The 27,088-nt window shown below is 37.6% G+C and overlaps 1 protein-coding gene across 2 annotated transcripts in view; it reads left to right on the forward strand.

The window, feature by feature from the left end:
• Positions 1-27,088, forward strand: part of PPP4R4 (protein phosphatase 4 regulatory subunit 4) — a 103,804-nt gene that overhangs the window by 51,891 nt on the left and 24,825 nt on the right. The window contains exons 3-9 of one of the 2 annotated variants that reach the window (XM_056546019.1): positions 2,417-2,519; positions 5,968-6,115; positions 11,576-11,649; positions 15,088-15,194; positions 16,917-17,024; positions 20,841-20,962; positions 25,840-25,962. In XM_056546019.1, coding sequence (XP_056401994.1) covers positions 2,417-2,519; positions 5,968-6,115; positions 11,576-11,649; positions 15,088-15,194; positions 16,917-17,024; positions 20,841-20,962; positions 25,840-25,962 — 785 coding nt within the window. The remainder of the gene's footprint in view (positions 1-2,416; positions 2,520-5,967; positions 6,116-11,575; positions 11,650-15,087; positions 15,195-16,916; positions 17,025-20,840; positions 20,963-25,839; positions 25,963-27,088) is intronic. The other variant, XM_056546020.1, reaches the window with a different exon arrangement.

Consider the following 27,088-nt stretch of genomic DNA (forward strand, 5'->3'; position numbering starts at 1 on the left):
TTGGTGACATGGACCAGCGTCATACAGTGTATATATATATATATATATATATATATATATATATATATATATAGTGTACAGCAGTCTTTCCCAACCAGGGTGCCTCCAGCTGTTGCAAAACTACAACTCCCAGCATGCCCGGACAGCCAAAGGCTGTCCGGGCATGCTGGGAGTTGTAGTTTTGCAACAGCTGGAGGCACCCTGGTTGGGGAACGCTGGTTTACTGCATGGATTCCTATTAAAGGGGTACTCCAATAGAAAACTTTATTTTTTTAATCAACTGGTGCCAGAAAGTTAAGCAGATTTGTAAATTACTTCTATTAAAAAATCTTAATCCTTCCAGTACTTATTAGCTGCTGAATACTACAGAGGACATTTTTTTCTTTATGGAACACAGAGCTCTCTGCTGACATCACGAGCACAGTGCTCTCTGCTGACACCTCTGTCCATTTTAGGAACTGTCCAGAGCAGCATATGTTTTCTATGGGGATTTTCTCCTACTCTGGACAGTTCTTAAAATGGACAGAGATGTCAGCAGAGAGCACTGTGCTCGTGATGTCAGCAGAGAGCTCTGTGTTCCAAAAAGAAAAGAATTTCCTCTGTAGTATTCAGCAGCTAATAAGTACTGGAAAGATTAAGATTTTTTATAGAAGTCATTTTACAAATCTGTTTAACTTTCTGGCACCAGTTGATTTAAAAAAAAAAAAAAAAATGTTTTCCACCGGAGTACCCCTTTAAAGATTATATGCCACTGGAAATCACATGGATTTTGTTGCAGAAAAGGTAGGAATCTGCATTCATTTTCATTATGTGAATGGGGCCATTATACCAGCCGTGTGAGAATTTATTTTAACCCCTTAAAGAGGTATTCCACCCCTATCCAAAGGATAGGGGATAACATGTCTGATTGCAGGGGGTCCAGCCGCTGGGACCCCCCGCGATCTTTAGGCCAGCGCTGCGGCGTTATGGTCACGGAAGCCTGGGGTGTCCATGATTGTGACGTCACTCCACACCCCCTCCATTAATGTCTATGGGGAGCGACGGCCAGTACACAGCCATCACACCTCCTCCCTTAGACATGAATGGAGGGGGCGCGGCGGTTGTGATCACCAGTCATCCAGCACGGAGCGGACTTCGTTCCATGCACCGGATGACTGGGGCGCCACGGCAGAGATCGTGGGGGTTCCTATCCTCTGGATAGGAGATGACATGTCTAGCAGCGGAGTACCCCATTAAGGATGCAGTCAATTTTCATATTTAAAATTTTTTTATTTATTTATCTTTTTATTTATTTTTTATTCCTTGCATTTTAATAGCCATATCCCTTTTATTTTTCCATCCACAGACCCATATAAGGGCTTTTTTTTTTTTTTGCGTGACCAATTACGCCTTTCATTTCAACATGAAATATGCTGCGAAACTGAAATAAAATTATAAATTATACCCAATAGATTTTTTTTGTACTATGTACTAGTTTAAATTTGTTAATGTTTTTAAAATAAGTATTTATAAAAAAAAAAAAAAAAAAAAAAAGCCCTTTTCTGACTCCTATAACTTTTTTTAGTTTAACACCTTTGGAGCTGTGGGTTTGTGTATGATAGGGGAGGAATAAATTTGAGTCATTTTTTGGGCTGTGATCTTTAGTATTTATCTGTACCAATTTAACGGAGATCGAACTTTTTGATTTATTTATTTTTTTATTTTTTTTCTGGTATGTGATGTCGCCAAAAAAAGACAAATCCAAAATCTGGAATTTTGGTTTGTTCTTGCCAATCACTGTGCGGGATGAATAATGTTATATTTTAAATATTTTGTTATTATTTTATTATTATTATTATTATTATTATGTTTGTGTGTGTGTATAAATATATATATATATATATATATATATATATATATATATATATTATTTAAAACTTATTATATTTTTTTTACGATTTTTTTTTTAATCTCTCTAGGGGACTTGTATGAGAAATCATTTGATTGCTTATACAGATAATGATCCATTAAATCAGGGCTCTATTTCTACAGCCTGCCATAGTCAGCCAGGAGCCTCCAGGTTTTGGGTTGGCTCAAGGATATATCCGTCATGTTTCATTAAGGGGTTAAGGAATCTCTTTCATACAATAAAAGAATTTGCACAAAATACTAGCAGAAATTGATATTAATTGATATTAATGCCACAGTAGATCAGTCCATGCTACAGTTTTTTTTAACCAGGGTGCCTCCTGCTGTTGCAAAACTACAACAACTACAAAAACTACAAAGGCTGTCTGGGCATGCTGGGAGTTGTAGTTTTGCAGCATCAGGAGCAGAATTCTTCCAGGTTTTAGTCACATTACTGTAACTTCCGGAGATTTACTATATTTCCTGCAGATGACGATTTATTTCAGCTTGAATTGTTTCTGTCTTCCAGCTCCGGCCAAGATATCCAAGGAACGAGCGTTGTGGCTAATTTGCCTGTGCTTATCCGGCAGAATCCCTCTGAGACGCTGAGAAGGGTGGTGCCAAAAATCCGAGTAAGTAATTATGTCATTGTATTCACTCCAGCGTGACCAAGCACAAAAACACCAAGGCCTCCTGTGTATACCTGTCCAGGGGGTCAGACCGTGACAACCCTTATGTTAATTGAGAAAAATTATAGTGAAATAAATGCTGCTTGTCGATACAAGGGAGCAGGGTAGGAAAGCGTTAATATTTAGCAAGGGGAGAAATGGGGGATGTTCTGTGACAACTTAGTGAAGGGTGGGTGCCTATCTAATTTCTGAATGGTGAAATTCTAAAACGGTCAGTGATATGGAAACTGATACCAGGATAAGAACCATATGACTGGCAGGTGACAGGTTTAGTCCAGCACAGGGACCGTCCCCCAGTTGATAGTCCGCTACCAAGGGCGGATTGTCAAGTAGACAGAGACAGTGGTCCGGGTGAGAGCAGAGCCTCCCTATTCCTTGCCTAACATGAAAATATCATTGGCAGGTGACACCAAGATAAGAAACATGTAGCTGGCAGGTGACACCAAGATAAGAAACATGTCGCTGACAGGTGACACAGGATAAGAACCATATCACTGGCAGGTGACACTATATCTGTAACAATCACTCTTGGTCAGGCTTTCCATGCTGCTCTCTGGTCAGTGAGGAGTTAAAGGCAGCGGACCAATCAGCTGCTGAGGTGGGGTATTTGAATCCTGATCTTTCCTTTACCTTGGCTTTTATCCTGACTTTCCCTTTACCTTTGCTTATATCCTGACACGTTTTCCTAACTTTCACTGTTTTTTTTTTTTTGTTGAGTTGACTTCTGCTGCCCCTGCACTGTAGTCCAGCACAGGGACTGTTCCCCAATTGAGAGTCCGCTACCTAGGGCGGATTGTCAGCTAGGCAGAGACAGTGGTCTATGTGACAACAGAGCCAAACTGTTCCCTTCCCAACATCAAAATATCATTGGCAAGTGACACCAAGATAAGAATCATATCATTGACAGGTGACACCAGTATAGGAACTTTATCACTGACAAGTGGCACTGAACAACTGGGCAATTTTTCCTCTGCACAAGTTTTGATAAATCTCCCCCCATATGTGTAACAATGACACTTGGCCAGGCTTTGCATGCTGCGCTATGGTCAGTGAGGAGTTTCAGCTGCTGGCGCAGGGTATTTAGTTTCCTCCCCACCTTTACGGCTCTTCACCTTTACGGGCTCTTGATTTTTGCCTTGTACCGTCTTTCTGTAGTTTTTTCTGCATTTGCAGTTTTTATCCTGTGTATGTTTACCCTGACTTGTACCCTGACCTTTCCTTTACCCTGACTTGTATCCTGACCTTTCCTTTACCCTGACTTGTATCCTGACCTTTCCTTTACCCTGACTTGTATCCTGACCTTTCCGTTACCCTGACTTGTATCCTGACCTTTCCTTTACCCTGACTTGTATCCTGACCTTTCCTTTACCCTGACTTGTATCCTGACCTTTCCTTTACCCTGACTTGTATCCTGACCTTTCCTTTACCCTGACTTGTATCCTGACCTTTCCTTTACCCTGACTTGTATCCTGACCTTTCCTTTACCCTGACTTGTATCCTGACCTTTCCTTTACCCAGGCTTGTATCCAGGCCTTTCCTCTGTTTTGCTAATATTTTGTACTTCACCTTGGTATAGGTCTGACACATTGTTTTTCTTGCTTTGCCCTTTGCCATGTGTGTTAGTTCTTCTGCTTTATCTTGTTTGAACCTAAACCTGTATTCTGACCTGATTCCAGTGACCTGTATTCCTGTATCCTATGCCTGCTTGTCCGTACTCTGTATACCTGCCGTTATATCTTCTTGGTTCCCTGTTTGTCAGAACTCTTGGTTAACCCTTCGTGTCCTGACCTTTTTACCTTACTTTCACTGTTTTGTTTGTTGATTTGACTTGCGATGGCCTGGCACTTTAGTCCAGCGCAGGGACTAGCGCCCAGTTGAGAGTCCACTACCTAGGGTGAAATGTCAAGCAGACAGGGACAGGCAGGCAGAGAGCAGGGCTTCACTATTCCCTGCCCGACGTGGCAATATCATTGGCAGGTGACACCAGGATAAGAACCATATCACTGGTACAGGTAGGTAGAGAGGCAGGCCTAGAAGTGGAGGCGTGGCACAGGTTGGTCAGGTTTATACCTCCTGAATCCCATAACTTCTACATCCGTGTGTTCATAGATCTCTCTCCATAGGGCGTCAGTCTGTGTTCTGTCCCTGGAAGTCATAGCAGGATTCCTCATTGAGCCGTTCTGGGATGTTCTGTTCCTGTGATCTTCTAGACACGGCTTTGGAATTGAGCCCCCTGCGATTGCCATAGAAACAGACAAGTTATTTCTCAGACATCTGTAGCGCCATAAAGCGACTAGGGGACTCTTAAACTTTAATTCATTGTGATACACGGAAAGTCGTGACAAGTTCTAGGCTGAACCTAATTCTTTGTGTCGTGTCTAGGAGGAGACAGCTGGATGTGCCCACATATGGGGGTGTGCTGTCATATGGGGGTGTGCTGTCATATGGAGGTCTGCTGTCATATTGGGGTGTGCTGTCATATGGGGGTGTGCTGTCATATGGAGGTCTGCTGTCATATTGGGGTGTGCTGTCATATGAGGGTATGCTGTCATATGGGGGTGTGTTGTCATATGGGGGTGTGTTGTCATATGGGGGTGTGTTGTCATATGGGGGTGTGTTGTCATATGGGGGTGTGTTGTCATATGGGGGTCTGCTGTCATATGGGGGTGTGTTGTCATATGGGGGTGTGTTGTCATATGGGGGTGTGTTGTCATATGGGGGTGTGTTGTCATATGGGGGTGTGTTGTCATATGGGGGTCTGCTGTCATATTGGGGTGTGCTGTCATATGAGGGTATGCTGTCATATGGGGGTGTGTTGTCATATGGGGGTGTGTTGTCATATGGGGGTGTGTTGTCATATGGGGGTCTGCTGTCATATGGGGGGGTGTTGTCATATGGGGGTGTGCTGTCATATGGGGGTGTGCTGTCATATGGGGGGGTGTTGTCATATGGGGGTGTGCTGTCATATGGGGGTCTGCTGTCATATGGGGGTCTGCTGTCATATGGGGGGGTGTTGTCATATGGGGTGTGCTGTCATATGGGGGTCTGCTGTCATATGGGGGTCTGCTGTCATATGGGGGGGTGTTGTCATATGGGGTGTGCTGTCATATGGGGGTCTGTTGTCATATGGGGGTCTGCTGTCATTGTGGGGTCCCATGGAGTCACCTTAACGCTAGGGTTACACTCTGATATCATCAACTTTGTTCTAATTTTTGGAGACCTTTCCATACAGTTAATAAGTACATTATGGTGGACAATGAAGACTTTTTCCTAAAGGAGAGGTTTGGGAGGGTGCAGGGCAGCGTAGACGAGAGGTAGAACAATAGTGTGCTGAGATACAACACAACCGATCACATTGTCTAACATTCTTCCTATGTCCCCTTGCTGACAGGAGGTTCTCCATGTTGCAGGAGTAGAGATGCAGCTGACAGCAGCCTATTCCTACCTAACCATCCTACAAGAAGAGTCCGTCCCTGTCCATTCCTATTGCCTGTCCTTCCTACAGATAATCTTACAGAACCTGGAGCACAGAGATATAGGTGAGAACTCTCTATGGTGGTCGTCTGTTTCACATTACTATAATACTACCCCCATGTACAAGAATATAACTACTATAATCCTGCTCCAATATACAAGAATATAACTACTATAATACTGCTTCTATATACAAGAATATAACTACTATAATACTGCTCCTATATACAAGAATATAACTACTATAATACTGCCTCCTATATACAAGAATATAACTACTATAATACTGCTCCTATATTCAAGAATATAACTACTATAATACTGCTCCTATATACAAGAATATAACTACTATAATTCTGCTCCTATATACAAGAATATAACTACTATAATACTGCTCCTATATACAAGAATATAACTACTATAATACTGCCTCCTATATTCAAGAATATAACTACTATAATACTGCTCCTATATACAAGAATATAACTACTATAATACTGCTCCTATACACAAGAATATAATTACTATAATATTGCTCCTATATACAAGAATAACTACTATAATACTGCCCCTATATACAAGAATATAACTACTATAATACTGCCTCCTATATACAAGAATATAACTACTATAATACTGCTCCCTATATACAAGAATATAACTACTATAATACTGCCTCCTATATACAAGAATATAACTACTATAATACTTCTCTCCTATATACAAGAATATAACTACTTTAATACTGCTCCTATATACAAGAATATAACTACTATAATACCGCCTCCTATATACAAGAATATATCCAGTATAATACTGCTCCTATATACAAGAATATAACTACTATAATACTGCCTCCTATATACAAGAATATAACTACTATAATACTGCTCCTATATACAAGAATATAACTACTATAATACTGCTCCCTATATACAAGAATATAACTACTATAATACTGCCTCCTATATACAAGAATATAACTACTATAATACTTCTCTCCTATATACAAGAATATAACTACTATAATACTGCTCCTATATACAAGAATATAACTACTATAATACCGCCTCCTATATACAAGAATATATCCAGTATAATACTGCTCCTATATACAAGAATATAACTACTATAATACTGCCTCCTATATACAAGAATATAACTACTATAATACTGCTCCTATATACAAGAATATAACTACTATAATACTGCTCCTATATACAAGAATATAACTACTATAATACTGCCTCCTATATACAAGAATATAACTACTATAATACTGCTCCTATATACAAAAATATAACTACTATAATACTGCTCCTATATACAAGAATATAACTACTATAATACTGCTCCTATATACAAGAATATAACTACTATAATACTGCCTCCTATATACAAGAATATAACTTCTATAATACTGCTCCTATATACAAGAATATAACTTCTATAATACTGCCCCTATATACAGAAATATAACTACTATAATACTGCTCCTATATACAAGAATATAACTACTATAATACTGCTCCTATATACAAGAATATAACTACTATAATACTGCTCCTATATACAAGAATATGACTAGTATAATACTGCTCCTATATACAAGAATATAACTACTATAATACTGCTCCTATATACAAGAATATAACTACTATAATACTGCCCCTATATACAAGAATATAACTACTATAATACTGCTCCTATATACAAGAATATAACTACTACAATACTGCTCCTATATACAAGAATATAACAACTATAATGCTGCCTCCTATATACAAGAATATAACTACTATAATACTGCTCCTATATACAAGAATATAACTACTATAATACTGCCCCTATATACAAGAATATAACTACTATAATACTGCTCCTATATACAAGAATATAACTACTATAATACTGCTCCTATATACAAGAATATACCTACTATAATACTGCCTCCTATATACAAGAATATAACTACTATAATACTGCTCCTATATACAAGAATATAACTACTATAATACTGCTCCTATATACAAGAATATAACTACTATAATACTGCTCCTATATACAAGAATATAACTACTATAATACTGCCTCCTATATACAAGAATATAACTACTATAATACTGCCCCTATATACAAGAATATAACTACTATAATACTGCTCATATATACAAGAATATAACTACTATAATACTGCTCCTATATACAAGAATATAACTACTATAATACTGCTCCTATATACAAGAATATAACTACTATAATACTGCCTCCTATATACAAGAATATAACTACTATAATACTCCTCCTATATACAAGAATATAACTACTATAATACTGCTCCTATATACAAGAATATAACTACTATAATACTGCTTCTATATACAAGAATATAACTACTATAATACTGCTCCTATATACAAGAATATAACTACTATAATACTGCTCCTATATACAAGAATATAACTACTATAATACTGCCCCTATATACAAGAATATAACTACTGTAATACTGCTCCTATATACAAGAATATAACTACTATAATATTGCTCCTATATACAAGAATATAACTACTATAATACTGCCTCCTATATACAAGAATATAACTACTATAATACTGCCCCTATATACAAGAATATAACTACTATAATACTGCTCCTATATACAAGAATATAACTACTATAATACTGCTCCTATATACAAGAATATAACTACTATAATACTGCTCCTATATACAAGAATATAACTACTATAATACTGCTCCTATATACAAGAATATAACTACTATAATACTGCTCCTATATACAAGAATATAACTACTATAATACTGCTCCTATATACAAGAATATAACTACTATAATACTGCCTCCTATATACAAGACTATAACTACTATAATACTGCTCCTATATACAAGAATATAACTACTATAATACTGCTCCAATATACAAGAATATAACTACTATAATACTGCTCCTTATATACAAGAATATAACTACTATAATACTGCTCCAATATACAAGAATATAACTACTATAATACTGCCTCCTATATACAAGACTATAACTACTATAATACTGCTCCTATATACAAGAATATAACTACTATAATACTGCTCCAATATACAAGAATATAACTACTATAATACTGCTCCTATATACAAGAATATAGCTACTATAATACTGCTCCTATATACAAGAATATAACTACTATAATACTGCTCCTATATACAAGAATATAACTACTATAATACTGCTCCTTATTGACCTCTATAGAATACTTTGCTGTAGTTTTCATTGTCCCATTGTAGATTTGCAGCTTTGTTTGCTCTCCGGCGCCGGTCACATGATCGCAGCACTTATCAGACGTCGGGCTCAGGAGACAGTAGATGTATCTGTTGATCCCCGGCCATGTGCGTTGTTTTCATCTCTGAGGTTTCTTCTCTCTCGTGGAGACGCAGACATCTTGCTGTTTTATTGGATCTGAATGGTTTCTGAGCAGTGAAATTAATTAGGATTTTCCATTATCTGAGATCATTGTGATCCGCGGGGCGTCGTCTGATATCGCATTATCAGTCACTTTTATAAAGCTTCAATACTTAAAGCGGTATTTCCCAACCAGAGTGCTTCCAGCTGTTGTAAAACTACAACTCCCAGCATGCCCAGACAGCCAATGGCCGAAGGCTGGCCAAGCATGCTGGGAGTTGTAGTTTTGCATCAGCCGGAGGCACCCTGGTTGTGAAACCTATACTTAAAGGGGTACTCCGGTGGAAAACATATATTTTTTAAATCAACTGGTGCCAGAAAGTTATACAGATTTGTAAATTACTTCTATTTAATAATCTTAATCCTTCCAGTACTTATCAACTGCTGTATGCTCCACAGGAAGTTGTGTAGTTCTTTCCAGTCTGACCACAGTGCTCTCTGCTGACACCTCTGTCCATGTCAGGAACTGTCCAGAGTAGCAGCAAATCCCCATAGTGAACCTCTCCTGCTCTGGACAGTTCCTGACATGGACAGAGGTGTCAGCAGAGAGCACTGTGATCAGACAGAAAAGAACTACACAACTTCCTGTGGAGCATACAGCAGCTGATAAGTACTGGAAGGGTTAAGATTTTTAAATAGAAGTAATTTACAAATCTGTTTACTATAACTTTCTGGCACCAGTTGATTTAAAAAAAAAATGTTTAAAAAAAAAATGTTTTCCAGTGTAGTAGCCCTTTAAAGGGGTACTCCCATGGAAAACAATTTTTTTTTTAAATCAACTGGTGCCAGAAAGTTAAACAGATTTGTAAATAACTTCTATTTAAAAATCGTAACCCTTCCAGTACTTTTTAGGGGCTATATACTAAAGAGAAATCTAAAAATGAAATACATTTCCTCTGATATCATGACCACAGTGCTCTCTGCTGTCCATTTTAGGAACTGTCCAGAGCAGGAGAAAATCCCCATAGCAAACGTATGCTGCTCTGGACAGTTCCTAAAATGGGCAGCAGCGGTCAGCAGAGAGCACTGTGGTCATGACATCAGAGGAAATGCATTTCTTTTTTCGATTTCTCTTTAGTATACAGCCCCTAATAAGTACTGGAAGGATTAAGATTTTTTTTAATAGAAGTGATTTACAAATCTGTTTAACTTTCTGGCACCAGTTGATTTAAAAAAAAAAAAAAAAAGTTTTCCACGGGAGTACCCCTTTAAAGGGTTATTCAATCCATTGACATCCTATCCTAAGAATAGGGGATAAAATGTCTGATCGCAGTGGGCCCGGTCCGGGACCCCCTGCTATCTCTGGGCCGGCAGCCGTCACGCCCTCTCCCATAGACATAAAGAGTCACGACCCAGCTGCCTGAAGCCGACGTTCTGAACATAAATGTTTGGAACAGCGGGGGTGCCAGAGATTGTGGGGAGGACATCTTTATCCCCCTATGCTTTGGATAGGGGATAAGATGTCTAGGGGTGGAGTACCCCTTTAAAGCCAATTTTCCCCACAGATTACAGCTGGTGGCTGAGGGTCCCAGCACAGAAACCCCTTCTCACTGGGGTCGGGCTGGTCAGGAGGTGCAGGTCCCTCGTGGCCTCTATACTTATGGGCAGCTCATATGTTGTGTGCTGGAAAACTCTGATTAACCAAAACTTTTTGATATGTCTTTAGGGCGGTGTTTCCTAACCTGCCTCCAGCTGTTGCAAAACTACAACTCCCAGCATGCCCGGACAGTCTTTGTCACTTAGACACTGACACATCAAAATCTTTTGACATGTCTCTAGGGCAGTTATTCCTAACCAGGGTGCCTCCAGCTGTTGCAAAACTACAACTCCCAGCATGCCCGGACAGCCTTCGGCTGTCCGGGCATGCTGGGAGTTGTAGTTTTGCAAAAGCTGGAGGCACCCTGGTTGGGAAAGACTGGTCTAGAGTGACAGTGCTGTGTGACTCAGCATTAGTACAGAAATGCTGCATGATACTCTGGAGAGGATGTTAGGAGACGCGATGCTCTGCAGGTCCAGTTACATTTTTTCGGTGTTTGTTTTGCAGGTGTAAGCAATGCCTGGCTGGAGACCCTGCTTGCGGTTATAGACGTCCTGCCGAAGGAGACCCTCCGACACGAGGTAACAGAGGAGATCGCCTGTTCTGTATCTTGATCCATTTAGAGAGGACGAAGAAGAAAAAGACGTCGTCTATATATCTGTACAGATCATGATGTATAATTATAACTCTGGACCTCTGCACCACCAGTGAACTTACCATTACGAAAAACTTTTCACAAGTCATAGGGACATGTCTAAAGTTTTGGGTCACGAGATGACGAGAGCGTGCCAGGAGAATGGCGTGCTTAGAGTGATCTCTTCCCGCTCCGTGTCTATGTGAGCAAGGTGATCCCATAGACTTACATTATGAGACTGCCTCGGTCACGTGACACAGAGCCGAGGGAGAAAGTTCTAAGCGCGTGCTTCTTCAGGCTTGCTCTCGTCATCTTGCGACCCCGACCTATCAAAACTTTTGACTTGTCTCTACAACATATCACTAGTTTTTTGTAATGACAATGACCATTCAAATTTGGGCATCTGTACTCCCTGTCTCTGTCTGAATGCCTTTAAAGGGGTACTCTAGAGTAAAAGAAAAAAAAAACAAATTAACTGCTGTCAGAAAGTTATACAGATTTGTAAATGACTTCTATTAAAAAATTGTAACCCTTCCAGTACTTATCAGCTGCTGTATGCTCCACAGGAAGTTGTGTTGTTATTTCCAGTCGGACCACACTGCTCTCTGCTGACACCTCTGTCCATGTCAGGAACTGTCCGGAGCAGGAGAGGTTTGCTATGGGGATTTGATCCTGGTCTGGTCAGTTCCTGACATGGACAGAGGTGTCAGCAGAGAGCACTGTGTTGAGACTGGAAAGAGCTACACAACTTCCTGTGGAGCATACAGCAGCTGATAAGTACTGGAAGGATTAAGATTTTTCAATAGAAGTAATTTACAAATCTGTATAACTTTCTGTCACAGATTTGAATTTTTTTTTCTCCAGAGTACCCCTTTAATTATCTAAATCAGTGTTCCCCTACCTGTGGCCCTTCAACCGTTGCAGAACTACACCTCTCATCATGCCTTTACAGCCTTTGGGCTGATCTTTTGATCTCTTGGATCAGTTGTCCCGCCAACCTGTCGTCCCTTTCCATCTATTGCAAAACTACAACTCCCATCATGCTCTGATATCTGAACGATAATTCTTTCTGGGAGTTGTAGTTTTGCAACAGCTGGAGACACACGGTTTTGAAAACACTGTCCTAGGGGGTTGTAGTGAATGCGAGCTTTTCAGTGGGTCTGAAGTTTTTTTCTTCAAACAAGTAAATTATGTCGGTAAATTGGCGAGAACATCGCGGCGTCGCTGCCTGGTAACCAGCTGCTTCAGTACAAAGTATCTGCAATACAAATGAGGGAAGTGTAATAGCGTACAGTATGTGAGAGCGTCCCCGGGTGACCCCATCACAGCGACAGATCCGTCACCCGGAGCCTCAAAATCCACCTAAAATATTCCGAACACATAAAACCCTACAGCCCCAGGTCACATATAGAATAAACATTGGTTATACGATCAGTACATTACATCACTGATAGGGTTACATCCTGTCATTATTTTATTTACATTTAATAAGCATTAAAATAAAACATAACAATAAAACAAATAATCTAGACCTTAACCTATATCTTTAAATACTCTGTACAACATATACAGACGAGTCAATAAGCGCGTTGGCTGATCAAGCCTGATTCACACCAAATACACCCACACACATGGGCAAAATTATATCATTGTTTTTATAAATAATATTTGTAACAGAGTAATAAACTATATACAGTATCTATATAAGTATACTAACCCCTGGTCCAAACATAAATAAATAAATAGTAACATATTTATCAACTGTATACAGTAGCTTTATACGTATACAAACCCCTGGTCCAAACATAAATAAATAAATATAAATAATAATAGTAAAATATTTATCAACTGTATACAGTAGCTATAAAAGTAAACAAACGCCTTGTCCAAACATAAATAAATACATTTATATAAATAAATGAATATTTAATGTATTTATTTTTTATTCATTTAGTTATTTATTTAATTAAATGAATGAATAAAAATAATATTGTAACATATTCATGAACTTTATACAGTACCTATATAAGTATACTAAACCCTGGTCTAAAAATAAATGAATGCAATATGAATAAATAAATGAATTAATTAATTAATAAATAAAAATAATAATGTAACATATTAATAAACTATGTACAATATCTATATAAGTATACTAACCCCTGGTCCAAACATAAAGAAATAAATAGTAACATATTTATCAACTGTATCCAGTAGCTTTATATGTCTACAAACCCCTGGTCCAAACATAAATAAATATAAATAATAATAATAAAATATTTATCAACTGTATACAGTAGCTATATAAGTAAACAAACGCCTTGTCCAAACATAAATAAATGAATATAAATAAATAAATAAATGAATAATGTATTTATTTATTTTTTATTTATTAATTTAGTTAGTTATTTAATTAATTAATTAAATGAATAAATAAAAATAATATTGTAACACATTCATGAACTTTATACAGTACCTATAGAAGTATACTAAACCCTGGTCCAAAAATAAATGAATATAATATAAACAAATAAATAAATGAATTAATAAATAAATAAAAATAATAATGTAACATATTAATAAACTATGTACAGTATCTATATAAGTATACTAACCCCTGGTCCAAAAATAAATAAATAAACAATTTAATATAAATAAATGAATAAATAAATATAAATGATAATTGTAACATATTAATAAAACATATACAGTACCTATATAATTATACTAACGCTCCGTCCAAAGATAAATAAATATATGAATGAATAAATAAATATAAATAGTAATTGTAACATATTATTAAACTATATACAGTACCTTTTTATAAGTATACAAATGCTTGGTCCAAAAATAAATAAATAAATAAAAATGTATCAATAAATAAATAAATAGAAATAAATTTATCAATAAATATATGTATAAACAAATTAATAAATAGAAATACATTTATCAATAAATATAAATAAATGTAATATATATATATATATATATATGTATGTATATATATATATATATTTATTTATTTTAAGTTACATACTCCAGAGCTGCACTCACTATTCTGCAATTATCAGAACTGAAATCTCCCGGCTTGTTCAGCAAAACCGTTGTCTTTAAACCAGGCTCAATGTAAAGTAGGAACCACTCCACTGAGGCATGCTGTGAGTTGTAGTTCCACAACAGTTGGGGAGCTGCAGGTTGCAGACCACAAAGTGCATGAGTTAGAGCTGTAAACAGTGACATCTAGTGGCCATGATGAGGTACAACACCATGACCCATCATAACATTCAGTAAAGGGTTTTGGATAAATACAATGTATATTTTGTAGCTGATTCCTCTGGTTTTCTTTTTTAATATTCTTCTTACTTGCTCTTTAATTTCTGTACAGATCCTCAATCCTCTTGTATCCAAAGCACAACTGTCTCAGACGTTACAGTCACGACTCACAAGCTGTAAAATCCTAGGAAAACTTGCCAGCAAGTTCGAAGCTCATATGTAAGTGTCGGGAATCTCCTTGTAAGAAACATCTGCGTCATATTTTTATCTGCAGCAACTTTTGCATTTGTTTTTTATATATTTTTGTGTTAAAGCTCTTGATTATTTCAAGATCTCCTCTGCTTTCGTGTCAAAATATAGAAAGGCATTGTATGAAGCGTAGCTGTCATTTCCGGAGACTTTTTAGAATAAGCTGTCCTTTGTGTTGCCATAAGGAGCAGCACTAATTTCTGGCCATTATATGACTTGTATAAAGAGATTTTCAGCAGATTTCTGCTCTGCAGGCTTCATCTGTAATTTGCAGTTCACCCAGAGCTGGTGGGTCAAGCTCCCCTCCTCCCTCCATAGAGTTGTACTGCTTGTCTTGCCGATACAGGACAACTCTGAGCTGATTTTCACAGAAAAGAGATTTGAAGGGGTATTCTGCTGTGCCCCAGTGTTCAGAACATTTTGTTCCGAACGCTTGGAGCGGGCAGCGGGGTCGTGAAGTCACAGCCATGCCCCTCGTGACGTCACACCACGCCCCCTCAATGCAAATCTATGGGAGGGGGCGTGACGCAGTCACCCCCCCTCCCATAGACTTGCATTGAGGGGGCGTGGCCGTGACATCACGAGCCCCGCATCGACAGTCATTCGGCACGGAGTGAACTATGCTCCGTGCACTGGATGTCTGGGGTGCCGCAGCCATTTTGTTCCGAACGCTTGGAGATTAAGATTTTGTAATAGAAGTAATTTACATATCTGTTTAACTTTCTGGCACCAGAAAGTTTTCCACCGGAGTACCCCTTTAATTGGAAAACTTTTTTTTTTTTTATCAACTGGGGCCAGAAAGTTAAACAAATTTGTAAATGACTTCTATTAAAAAAATCTTAATCCTTCCAGTACTTATCAGCTGCTGTTATGATCCACATGTTTTTGAATTTCCTTTCTGCCTGACTACAGTGCTCTCTTCTGACACCTCTGTCCATTTTAGGAACTGTCCTAAGAGCAGGAGAGCAGGAGGGGTTTTCTATGGGTATCTGGACAGTTCCTGACATGGACAGAGGTGTCAGCAAAGAGCACTGTGGTCAGGCAGAAAGGAAAATCAAAAAGAAAAGAACTTCCTGTGGATCATAACAGCAGCTAATAAGTACTGGAAGGATTAAGATTTTTTTTTATAGAAGTCATTTTCAAATCTGAATAAAATAAAAAGTAGAGAATTTGGCTGGTTCTCAAGGACTCTAAATCAGCAGTGACAGAGAAACTGTATCTGATCTAGAATGTAGCAGTGGAAAAAAGTAAAAAAGTAAGCTGAGAATGTGGATGTAGTCACTAAAGATAATGAGGATACAATGAGGATAATCTGTTTAACTTTATTGGGACCAGTTGGTTTAAAAAAAAAAAAAAAAAAATGTTTTCCAGTGGAGTACCCCTTTAAAAACCCTGTACTGGTTTAGTTCTGCTCACACAGCTGATGAGCTTGTTACATTGTATCACAGTAGGTAAGAGCAGGAGAGGTTTGTGGTGCCCCAGTGTTTAGCTGACAGCATTTTGCCTACACCGATACATTGTAACAACTTGAGAAACCTGTCGGCACTTACATGGGATCTTTGCAGCAGCTTATTCAGGAGCAGTTTTGTGTATTATCCCTCTGTATACTGCAGGGGCTATAGACGTTCCTATACAAATATAGAATCTAACGATTCATCAGGTTTAATGCAGAGTGTTTTCTGTATATTACAGAGTTAAACGCGACATTCTCCCCCTAGTGGAATCCTTGTGTCAGGACGTGGAGTATGAAGTGCGCTCTTGTATGTGTCGCCAGCTGGAGTTCATAGCTCAGGGTATAGGGTAAGTAAAGAGTCTCCTCCTGTGTTACTGATCCTTAATAAGATCAACGTTGTGTTATTATGGGGCGTCAAGTTCTATTTACAGTCACAGTTTTGCAGAATTTGAAGCTGTAATCACCCAGTATCCCCTGCTTGTTCAGTGTCTGCACAAAATATCCTTTCTGGGAAGTGTCGTCTTTAATTCATGAATAATGAAAGGAAAGGGTTATATATAAGGCAGGGTCTGACCGCAAATAACAACAGCAGAATAGTGAGTACAGCTCTGGAGTATAATACAGGATATAACTCAGGATCAGTACAGGATAAGTAATGTAATGTATGTACACAGTGACCTCACCAGCAGAATAGTGAGTACAGCTCTGGAGTATAATACAGGATATAACTCAGGATCAGTACAGGATAAGTAATGTAATGTATGTACACAGTGATCTCACCAGCAGAATAGTGAGTACAGCTCTGGAGTATAATACAGGATATAACTCAGGATCAGTACAGGATAAGTAATGTAATGTATGTACACAGTGACCTCACCAGCAGAATAGTGAGTACAGCTCTGGAGTATAATACAGGATATAACTCAGGATCAGTACAGGATAAGTAATGTAATGTATGTACACAGTGACCTCACCAGCAGAATAGTGAGTACAGCTCTGGAATATAATACAGGATATAACTCAGGATCAGTACAGGATAAGTAATGTAATGTATGTACACAGTGACCTCACCAGCAGAATAGTGAGTACAGGTCTGGAGTATAATACAGGATATAACTCAGGATCAGTACAGGATAAGTAATGTAATGTATCTACACAGTGACCTCACCAGCAGAATAGTGAGTGCAGCTCTGGAGTATAATACAGGATATAACTCAGGATCAGTACAGGATAAGTAATGTAATGTATGTGCACAGTGACCTCACCAGCAGAATAGTGAGTACAGCTCTGGAGTATAATACAGGATATAACTCAGGATCAGTACAGGATAAGTAATGTAATGTATGTACACAGTGACCTCACCAGCTGAATAGTGAGTACAGCTCTGGAGTATAATACAGGATATAACTCAGGATCAGTACAGGATAAGTAATGTAATGTATGTACACAGTGACCTCACCAGCAGAATAGTGAGTACAGCTCTGGAATATAATACAGGATATAACTCAGGATCAGTACAGGATAAGGAATGTATTGTATGTACACAGTGACCTCACCAGCAGAATAGTGAGTACAGCTCTGGAGTATAATACAGGATATAACTCAGGATCAGTACAGGATAAGTAATGTAATGTATGTACACAGTGACCTCACCAGCAGAATAGTGAGTACAGCTCTGGAATATAATACAGGATATAACTCAGGATCAGTACAGGATAAGTAATGTATGTACACAGTGACCTCACCAGCAGAATAGTGAGTGCAGGTCTGGAGTATAATACAGGATATAACTCAGGATCAGTACAGGATAAGTAATGTAATGTATGTACACAGTGACCTCACCAGCAGAATAGTGAGTACAGCTCTGGAGTATAATACAGGATATAACTCAGGATCAGTACAGGATAAGTAATGTAATGTATGTACACAGTGACCTCACCAGCAGAATAGTGAGTACAGCTCTGGAATATAATACAGGATATAACTCAGGATCAGTACAGGATAAGTAATGTAATGTACGTACACAGTGACCTCACCAGCAGAATAGTGAGTGTAGCTCTGGGGTATAATACAGGATATAACTCAGGATCAGTACAGGATAAGTCATGTAATGTATGTACACAGTGACCTCACCAGCAGAATAGTGAGTACAGCTCTGAGGTATAATACAGGATATAACTCAGGATCAGTACAGGATAAGTAATGTAATGTATGTACACAGTGATCTCACCAGCAGAATAGTGAGTGCAGCTCTGGAGTATAATACAGGATATAACTCAGGATCAGTACAGGATAAGTAATGTAATGTATGTACACAGTGACCTCACCAGCAGAATAGTGAGTGCAGCTCTGGAGTATAATACAGGATATAACTCAGGATCAGTACAGGATAAGTAATGTAAAGTATGTACTCAGTGACCCCACCAGCAGAATAGTGAGTGCAGCTCTGGAGTATAATTTGCAGTGATGTAGAAGAGACCCCTGATGATGAATCTCTCATAGTATAGTATTCGCTGCTGCTGTCTGTTCCTATTTAGTAATATATTAGGTTATACAGCAGCGCTCTTCCTCCGGAGGGCGCCGCGCACTACTTTTATAATTACTATAATCTCCGGGGGGACGCTCGCTCTTCGCTTTTCATTATACAGAGATGTGACTTTCCTCAGTATTAGACCAGTCTCTTAATTAGGACGCTCCCAGAATGCAGAGTGTGAACAGGGAGGACATTGCTATAAGGTCAGGTGTTGGTGCTTCGGTCTTATGTGTGGGGGGCTCATAGAGAATGGCTGATGCTGTCGCCCCCTCTGTGGGGGAGTCTTTACATTCATGCAGCCCCCTCTGAGTGGGTTGTGCACTTATCCTTCGCAGATATGAGGGGGAGTCTCCTTGGCCCGGTTGCTAACAAAAGACTCCAGAAGGCGATGCGTCCATTATACGCCGCGCAGTGACTCATGTGTGATGTCTATCGTCTCTATCAGCGTTTCCCAGCCACGGTGCCTCCAGCTGTTGGTTGCAAAACTACAACTCCTAGCATGTTGAACTCCCATTCAGACAGCTCTGGCTAATATAGAAAATGGTGGAGAGATTCATTGTCAGGGGTCTCTTCTACATCACTGCAAAAAGAGACATCTGATTTATCCTTATATGACAGCCAAATATGCATCTTCAGGTGGTGTCACATCCTGTATTATACTCCAGAGCTGCACTCACTATTCTGCTGGTGAGGTCACTGTGTACATACATTACATAACTTATCCTGTACTGATCCTGAGTTATATCCTGTATTATACACCAGAGCTGCACTCACTATTCTGCTGGTGAGGTCACTGTGTACATACATTACATTACTTATCCTGTACTGATTCTGAGTTATATCCTGTATTATACTCCAGAGCTGTACTCACTATTCTGCTGGTGAGGTCACTGTGTACATACATTACATTACTTATCCTGTACTGATCCTGAGTTATATCCTGTATTGTACTCCAGAGCTGTACTCACTATTCTGCTGGTGAGGTCAATGTGTACATACATTACATTACTTATCCTGTACTGATCCTGAGTTATATCCTGTATTATATTCCAGAGGTGTACTCACTATTCTGCTGGTGAGGTCACTGTGTACATACATTACATTACTGATCCTGTACTGATCCTGAGTTATATCCTGTATTATACTCCAGAGCGGTACTCACTATTCTGCTGGTGAGATCACTGTATACATACATTACTTATCCTGTACTGATCCTGAGTTATATCCTTTATTATACTTCAGAGCTGTACTCACTATTCTGCTGGTGGGGTCACTGTGTACATACATTACATTACTTATCCTGTACTGATCCTGAGTTATATCCTGTATTATACTCTAGAGCTGCACTCACTATTCTGCTGGTGAGGTCACTGTGTACATACATTACATTACTTATCCTGTACTGATCCTGAGTTATATCCTGTATTATACCCCAGAGCTGCACTCACTATTCTGCTGGTGAGGTCACTGTGTACATACATTACTTATTCTGTACTGATCCTGTACTGATCCTGAGTTCTGTGTGATTATAGGGTCATTCACATTTGGGGTATCTGTGGTGAGGACTTGTACAGGGCCGGATGATTATGAGACCTACAGATAGTGATGTTGACGTTGTTCTTTGTTGCAGGGCAGAATTAACAAAAGCCGCCATTCTCCCGGAGCTGATAGAACTGGCCAGAGATGAGGGGAGCAGCGTGCGACTCGCTGCCTTCGAGACTTTGGTGAATTTACTCTCCATGTTTGATCACGGTAAGTCCTGAGAAATAAGAACAGTTCCCCAGGAAAGGGGGAGATTCAGACGGAGCTGATTTGTTTGAAGAAATGTCTCCAGCTGGTTTATTTATCTGAACTATCTGAGCAGGAATCTCTGCAACAAATCCTCCGTGTGTGAACTCGACCTAAGAAAACATTTCTGGAGAACAGTATTCAGTATAAGGCCGTCTAGACCCGTCCCGTTCTTCTGCCGTCAAAAATAAAAACGGACTTTAAGAAAAAATGGACAATTACGGATGCAAACGGATGTTATCCGTTTGGATCCGTTATTGTTCAGTTAATAAACCAAAAAAATAAAAATAAAAATGTTTTGTTCTGAGCGTGCTCAGAAGTAAAAACGGATCAAAAAACTGATGCAAATAGATGACATTAAAGGCTCATCCGTTTTCCATAGACTTCAATGTTTAATTTACTGTATCCGTTTTTTCTTCAGTTTTTTTGACGGGAGAAAATATACAGTACTACATGCACCGTATCTTCTCCCGTAAAAAAAATCACTTCCTTGATTGACAGCTGTGAGCGCAGGGCTCCTCCCACCGTCAGCTTGTGTCCTGCTGCTGTCAGTGAGGACAAGCTGGGAGTTGTAGTTTTGCAACAGCTGGAGGCACCCTGGTTGGCAAACACTGGGCTAGATCATTGTTCATCATTAACCAGTGTACTGGCCCTTTAAATGGGCGCTGTCAGATACAAAAACTTTTGATATGTTGTAAAGCATGTATAACCAATAGGTTTTGCAATTACTTTCATTAGTAAATGTTCAGTATTTCATAGTGATAAAACCAAAATCAACTGCCCCCCCCCCCCGCCTGCTCAGACAAATACTAGTCCTGCTGTGTCCATGAGTCATCACCTATGTCATGGACACACTTGATTGACAGCTGTGAGTGCAGGGCTCCTCCCACTGTCATCTTGTGTCCCGCTACTGTCAGTGAGGACAAGCTGGGAGTTGTAGTTTTGCTAATGCCAGGAGAGATGTGAGCAGACAGCATACTGAGGGAGGGGGCGGAGACCTGCACAGTGAGGCCACGCCCCCTCCCTTTGAGAGGAATTCAGACTAGTGAGCTAAATTACAAGTGTAATAAAAAAATAGATAAAGGCGCTAGACACATAAAAATTACATGTACAAGGTCAGGATTAGGTACTGAGTGATATATTTAAAAAAAATGTTTTTTTTGTTGGATCTGACGGGTACGCTTTAAGTCACCTTATGTTGGGAAACCCCTTTAAAGCCAGCGCTAGGATCAAAGTGCCTGCCCCTGCCCAAATCACTGAAATATCGCCTCTGTGGCAGTGGAGACCATCAAACCCAATCCATCTAGTTCTGTACAGTCCTATTGGAGTTCGGCAGATGACTGGTTGCAGCTCCAGATGTGACTGGAGTATTAGGGGCTAGAAATCAGGGTGAGATAAGTGAAGCAGAATGTCCGCAAAGCGAATGATGTCATCTGATCTGTAACATGGTATATGGAAAGGAAGTAGCTCGCCAGCACTGCTGCAGTTAATATTGTGAGAATGCCAAACCCGTGCACTGGCAGGAGCGAAGGAAACCGCAACGGCACCGCAACTGTCCACTTGGAAATGACAAAAAGAAGAGACCAGACGGCACTCACCAATCAGTGTAGTACTTTATTTCTTCAGTGTGCACATACAGCGGCTGGACAGACAGCGGGAGAAGCCACGGGACGAATCGTTTCATGCGTAATGACGCACTTCCTCTAGCCGACGCTCCGAGCGTCGGCTAGAGGAAGTGCGTCATTACGCACAACACGATTTGCCCCGTGGCGTCTGCCGCTGTATGTGCACAATGAAGAAATAAAGTACTCCACTGATTGGTGAGTGCCGTCTGGTCTCTTCTTTTTGTCATTTCCAAGTCCTTGCATTCTTCAGACCATCGCATAGTGGACAGTTGCGGTGCCGGTGCGGTTTCCTATGCAGATACATTATACTGATACGTGAACGTAGACGCCAAGAGCTCGCCCCCATGTGCAGCCGCCACAGTCACATAATCACCCTCCATAGCCGCTCGTAAAAATCACTTCATCTTTTGGAAAAAGATGTAAATTTGCGCCATGGTCCTCCAAGAATAATGTACAGTATACGCATATATACACACAATACAATGTAATGATATAATAATAAAATATAAAAATATAATTATACAAGATAATAATACAATATTATGATATAATAATACATTATAATACAATTATACAAGATAATGATACAATGTAATGTTATAATAATAAAATATAAAAATATAATTATACAAGATAATAACACAATATAAGATATAATAATACATTATAATACAATTATACAAGATAACAATACAATGTAATGTTATAATAATAAAATATAAAAATATAATTATACAAGATAATAACACAATATAAGATGTAATAATACATTATAATACAATTATACAAGATAATAATACAATGTAATGTTATAATTACACATTCTATTTATACCCAGATAATATACTGTAATCATATTGTAATACAAAGTATAAATACAATATATAATTATACAAGATAGTAAATATTACAATGTAATGGTATAATAATATATTATAACACCATTATACACAATAATAATACAATGTAATGATATAATAATACATTATAATACAATTATACACGATAATAATACAATGTAATGATATAATACATTATAATACAATTATACACGATAATAATACAATGTAATGATATAATAATAAAATATAAAAATATAATTATACAAGATAATAATACAATATTATGATATAATACATTATAATACAATTATATAAGATAATGATACAATGTAATGTTATAATAATAAAATATAAAAATATAATTATACAAGATAATAATACAATATTATGATATAATAATACATTATAATACAATTATACAAGATAATGATACAATGTAATGTTATAATAATAAAATATAAAAATATAATTATACAAGATAATAATACAATATTATGATATAATAATACATTATAATTCAATTATACAAGATAACAATACAATGTAATGATATAATAATATACTATAATACAATTATACAAGATAACAATACAATGTAATGTTATAATAATAAAATATAAAAATATAATTTTACAAGATAATAACACAATATAAGATGTAATAATACATTATAATACAATTATACAAGATAACAATACATTGTAATGATATAATAATAAAATATAAAAATATAATTATACAAGATAATGATACAATATTATGATATAATACATTATAATACAATTATACAAGATAACATTACAATGTATTGATATAATAATAAAATATAAAAATATAATTATACAAGATAATACCACAATATAAGATATAATAATACATTATAATACAATTATACAAGATAATAATACAATGTAATGGTATAATTACACATTCTATTTATACCAGATAATATACTGTAATCATATTGTAATACAAAGTATAAATACAATATATAATTATACAAGATAGTAAATATTACAATGTAATGGTATAATAATATATTATAACACCATTATACACGATAATAATACAATGTAATGATATAATAATACATTATAATGCAATTATACATGATAATAATACAATGTAATGATATAATACATTATAATACAATTATACACGATAATAATACAATGTAATGATATAATACATTATAATACAATTATACACGATAATAATACAATGTAATGATATAATAATATACTATAATACAATTATACAAGATAGTAATACAATGTAATGATATAATAATATATTATAATACAATTATACAAGATAGTAATACAAAGTAATGATATAATAAAATGTAAAATTATAACTATACAAGCTAATAATGCAATCTAATAAAACATTATAATACATTTATACAAGATAACAATACCATGTAATGATATAATAATAAAATATAATGATACAATATAATAATACATTATTTTACATTTATACAAGATAAAAATACAAAGTAATGATTTAATAATAGTATAAAAATATAATTATACAAGATAATAATACAATGTAATGGTATAATTACACATTCTATTTATACCAGATAATATACTGTAATCATATTGTAATACAAAGTATAAATACAATATATAATTATACGAGATAGTAAATATTACAATGTAATGGTATTATAGTGATCTAATATAACAAGAACACAATGTAATATAATAATAATAAAACACTGTAATATAATAATAATAACAATAAAACAATGCAATAATGTGATAAAACAATATAATGTAATGACACAATGTAATTAGAGATGAGCGAATTTACAGTAAATTCGATTCGTCACGATCTTCTCGGCTCGGCAGTTGATGACTTTTCCTGCATAAATTAGTTCAGCTTTCCGGTGCTCCCGTGGGCTGGAAAAGGTGGATACAGTCCTAGGAGACTCTTTCCTAGGACTGTATCCACCTTTTCCAGCCCACCGGAGCACCGGAAAGCTGAACTAATTTATGTAGGATAAGTCATCAACTGCCGAGCCGAGAAGTTCGTGACAAATCGAATTTACTGTAAGTTCGGTCATCTCTAAATGTAATATGATAATAACAACAATAAAACAATGTAATAATGTTATAAAACTATATAATGTAATGACACAATGAATTATAATAATAACAATAAAACAATGTAGTAATATGATAAAACAATATTATAATGTAATTACACAATGTAATAATATGATAAAACAATATTATAATGTAATGATAAAATAATAATCTCATATTACAATATGATGTAATGACACAATGTAATATAACAATAACGCAATGTAATATAATAAGAAACAATGTAATATAACAATACAATCATTTCTCTGTTTCAGATGACAGAAGTCAGATCGTCCTCCCAATGGTCAAGTCGTTTTGTGAGAAATCCTTCAAAGCCGATGAATCCGTCCTCACGTCTCTGTCCCTGCACCTCGGAAAACTCTGCCACGGATTACAAGGTGAGATACTATAGTTCACCTATCATTTCCTCAGTCCTGGGTGCTGAGATCCCCCGCGCTTTGCCCCTTTCTTTCTGTTTTGCACAACTTAGAAAGCGGAAGGGAACGATATATATGGACTTGCCAATATTCTGCAGAAGTATATGGCATCACAGTCCTCCCACCATGTCTACTCCCCTCCCACAGCAATCCTGTCACTCCCCCGCCCAGAGCTGCCGCAGAGAATTCCAGTACACAGCAGACTATTGTTCTGCAGCTCCTGCTGTATTCATTCCCTATCTGCTCCGCTGTCTGTAGTGGGGGCTTGTCAGGGGGGGGTGATATCACTCAGGTGGCGGGGCTAGAGATCAGCGAAAAAATCTAGCCATTCCTCCTGAGACAGCAGAGAATAATGTGTTATCCAAGGAGAGAGGGAGGAGCTTGGGAGCTTCTGAGACAACACTACACTGTCAATGAGAGGACTACACAACTTCCTGTCAGGAGAAAAGGGGGAGCCGGAGAGCTGCAAAGACAACACCACACTGACAATGAAAGGACTACACAACTTCCTGTCAGGAGAAAGGGGGAGCCGGGGAGCTGCTAAGACAACACCACACTGACAATGAGAGGACTACACAACTTCCTGTCAGGAGAAAGGGGGAGCCGGGGAGCTGCTAAGACAACACCACACTGACAATGAAAGGACTACACAACAACCTGTCAGGGCTTGATCACACAAAACATGCTGAAGCCGCTACAATTTGTGATAACACTATATAAGTAAGTTATGTGTCTTGCGGGGCATAGTCTTATATAAATACAATTTTCTGATACCGGAATACCCCTTTAAAGATTCAAAAGAACAGGAATAGTGTTGCGTGAACTACAACTCCCAGCATGATTTGGTTGGTGACCACAGTGTAGTGCGGCATTATCATCCTGTATTAGTCTCTGCGCTCGGTGACCCTGAACTTGTTGTTCTGTACGAGTCGGATCCGTGCAGCGATACCTGATGTTACCTCTCATATCAGCGCCGCAGCATCATTGTGCCGCGGACCCCCGGCTCTACCTGACTATACGTAGAGGGTATTTACTTCCCAATAAGTCAGGGAATCGCAGAACTGGCAGATGCCCAACACAGTCACCC

The sequence above is a fragment of the Hyla sarda genome, chromosome 11 (assembly GCF_029499605.1).
Source record: "Hyla sarda isolate aHylSar1 chromosome 11, aHylSar1.hap1, whole genome shotgun sequence".
NCBI classification, from domain to species: domain Eukaryota; kingdom Metazoa; phylum Chordata; class Amphibia; order Anura; family Hylidae; genus Hyla; species Hyla sarda.